The sequence below is a fragment of the Hippopotamus amphibius genome, chromosome 5, assembly GCF_030028045.1.
Source record: "Hippopotamus amphibius kiboko isolate mHipAmp2 chromosome 5, mHipAmp2.hap2, whole genome shotgun sequence".
NCBI classification, from domain to species: Eukaryota; Metazoa; Chordata; class Mammalia; order Artiodactyla; family Hippopotamidae; genus Hippopotamus; species Hippopotamus amphibius.
The window spans coordinates 142,149,801-142,152,219 of NC_080190.1; the positions used below are offsets into that span (position 1 = coordinate 142,149,801).

At 33.5% G+C, this 2,419-nt stretch overlaps 1 protein-coding gene across 1 annotated transcript; it reads left to right on the forward strand.

Moving 5' to 3' along the window:
* The first annotated feature begins 891 nt into the window (after window positions 1-891).
* Window positions 892-1,335, forward strand: LOC130854493 (geminin-like). Its single transcript, XM_057737374.1, has one exon. It carries the CDS (start codon window positions 892-894, stop codon window positions 1,333-1,335), a length of 444 nt encoding a protein of 147 aa, XP_057593357.1.
* Window positions 1,336-2,419: the final 1,084 nt, after the last annotated feature.

A 2,419-nucleotide genomic window follows, 5' to 3' on the forward strand; every position in this document is an offset into this window, starting at 1 on the left:
ATCCCTGATGAATATAAATGTGAAAATTGTCACCAACATATTAGCAAATTGAATTAAACAGAATATTAAAAGAATCACCTGCCATGATTAAATTGAATTTATCCCTGGGATGCAAGGATGGTACAACATTCAAAATATCAATAAATTTGATACACCACACTAACAGAATGGAAGAAAAAAAATCATGATTATCTTAATAGATGCAGAAAAAGCATTTGAAAGAATTCAATATCCATTTATGATAAAAATTCTCAAAAAAGTTGGTATAAAATTATGTACTTCAATATAATAAAAGTCATATATGAGAAGCCCAATATCATACTCAACAGTAAAAGGATAAAAGCTTCTCTTCTAAGATCAGAAACAAGATGAGGGTGTCCACTCTCACCACCCCTATTCAGCATAGTACTGAAGTCCTAGCCACAGAAAATCAGGCAGAGAAAAAAAGTGAAAGTCATCCAAATCAGAAAGGAAGAAGTAATATAACTCTGTGTGCAGATGACATGACTTTATATATAGAAAATACTAAAGATTTCAACAAAAAAACTGTTTAATCAATAAATTCAGAAAAGTTGCAGGATACAAAATTAACATACAAAAATCAGTAGAGTTGTATACAGTAACATTCTATGAAAAAGAAATAAAACAATCCCATTTACAATCATATCAAAGACAATAAAATATTAGGAATAAATTTGACCAAGGAGGTGAAAGATCTATACACTGAAAACTATTAGACATTGATGAGGTTCTAGTCTTTTACAGCAGTGCGTACCAGCACTCCTGCGGCTTTGGGGAGGAACACCGGCTGGCTGTGAACCCTGTGCAAGGCATCACAGCTGCAACTACCTGTGTTCACTAGAAGGATTGAGCGCTTCCATCCAGTGTATAATGAATCACAGCATGAAGCAGAAACAAGAAGTAATCCAAGAGAATATAAACAGTAGTCCTATTCCAAGAAGAAGTCTAAAGATGATTCAGCCTTTTAAGGCTGGATCTCTAGTTGGAAGAGAAAATGAGTTGGTTAAAGGCTTGTCCAAGTGGAAACATTGGAATGACCAGTTAATATCAAAGACTTCCAGCTCTGGAGTTGTTACTGACCCAGAACATAGTGAAAATAAAAATCTTGGAGGAGTCACCCAAGAAGCATCTGATCTTATGATTACAGAAAATCCATCCTCTCAATATTGGAAAGAAGTGGCAGAAAAACAAGTGCTCTATGAAGCACTTAAGGAAAATGAGAAACTTCATAAAGAAATTGAACAAAAGGATAATGAAATTGCCTGCCTGAAGAAGGAGAATAAAGAATTGGCAAAAGGAGCAGAACATGTATAGTATATGGCAGAGATAATAGGGAGACTGAATGATGAATGTCTGGATAACTTTGAATCACTGGATGGTCAGGATTTGATTCTGAAGAGGAAACTGGTGAGGATTCTGAAGTAGAAGACTCAGAAACTGATACACATGCTAAAGAGGTTGTCTCTTCCTCTATAGATGCAAACCATGTATATGAAATTCAGTAATATTTGACTCTTGAGAAACATATAGTTCCAAAGTTTACCACCACTATAGTTCTTTGTAGCAGAGCAAATAACATTATAATGAAAACCTAGAATCAGACTTCCTTTTTTGTATCTTGGAATCCTATTATTTTATTAAAATACAAATACTATGTATTTTTAATCTGTGATGTTTTGTGTAAATAGCATTTTCTCAGTTGTCAGACATGACTTGTATATATGATAAATAAACTTCATTCTATTGAAAAAAGACATTGATGAAAGATATTGAAGAAAACACATAAATGGAAAGGTACCGTGTGTTCATGAACTGGAAAAAATTAATATGTTAAAATGTCCATGCTAACCAAAACCATCCATAGATGCAATACAATCCCTATCAAGATTCCAAGGGTATTTTTTACTGAAAAAGAAAAAGTCATTCTAAAATTCATATGTAACCTCAAAAAACTCTGAATACCCAAAGCAATCCTGTGAACAAAGAACAAAGCTGGAAGCATCACAAGTCCTGATTTTTAACCATTTTACAAAGCTATAGTAATCAAAACAGTGTGGTACAGGGATAAAAATAGACACATAAACCAATGGAACAGAACCAAAAGCCCAGAAATAAATCCACACATATAGGGTCAATTAATATTTGACAAGGGAGCAAAGAATACTCCATGGGGAAAAGATGGTCTCTTCAATAAATGGTGTTCAGGAAACTGAATAATCACACACAAAATAATAAAATTGGACCCCTGTATCACACCATACACAAAGTTCAACTGAAAATGGATTTAAGACTTAAATGTAAGACCCAAAGCTGTAAAACTACTAGAAAAAAACATAGCATGAAAGTTCTTTGACACTGGTGTTGGCAACAATTTTTTGAATGACAACAAAAGCACAAG

What these genes read in the sequence shown, in the direction of transcription:
- LOC130854493 (XM_057737374.1), top strand. Translation starts at nt 892, where the DNA reads ATGAATCACAGCATGAAGCAGAAACAAGAAGTAATCCAAGAGAATATA.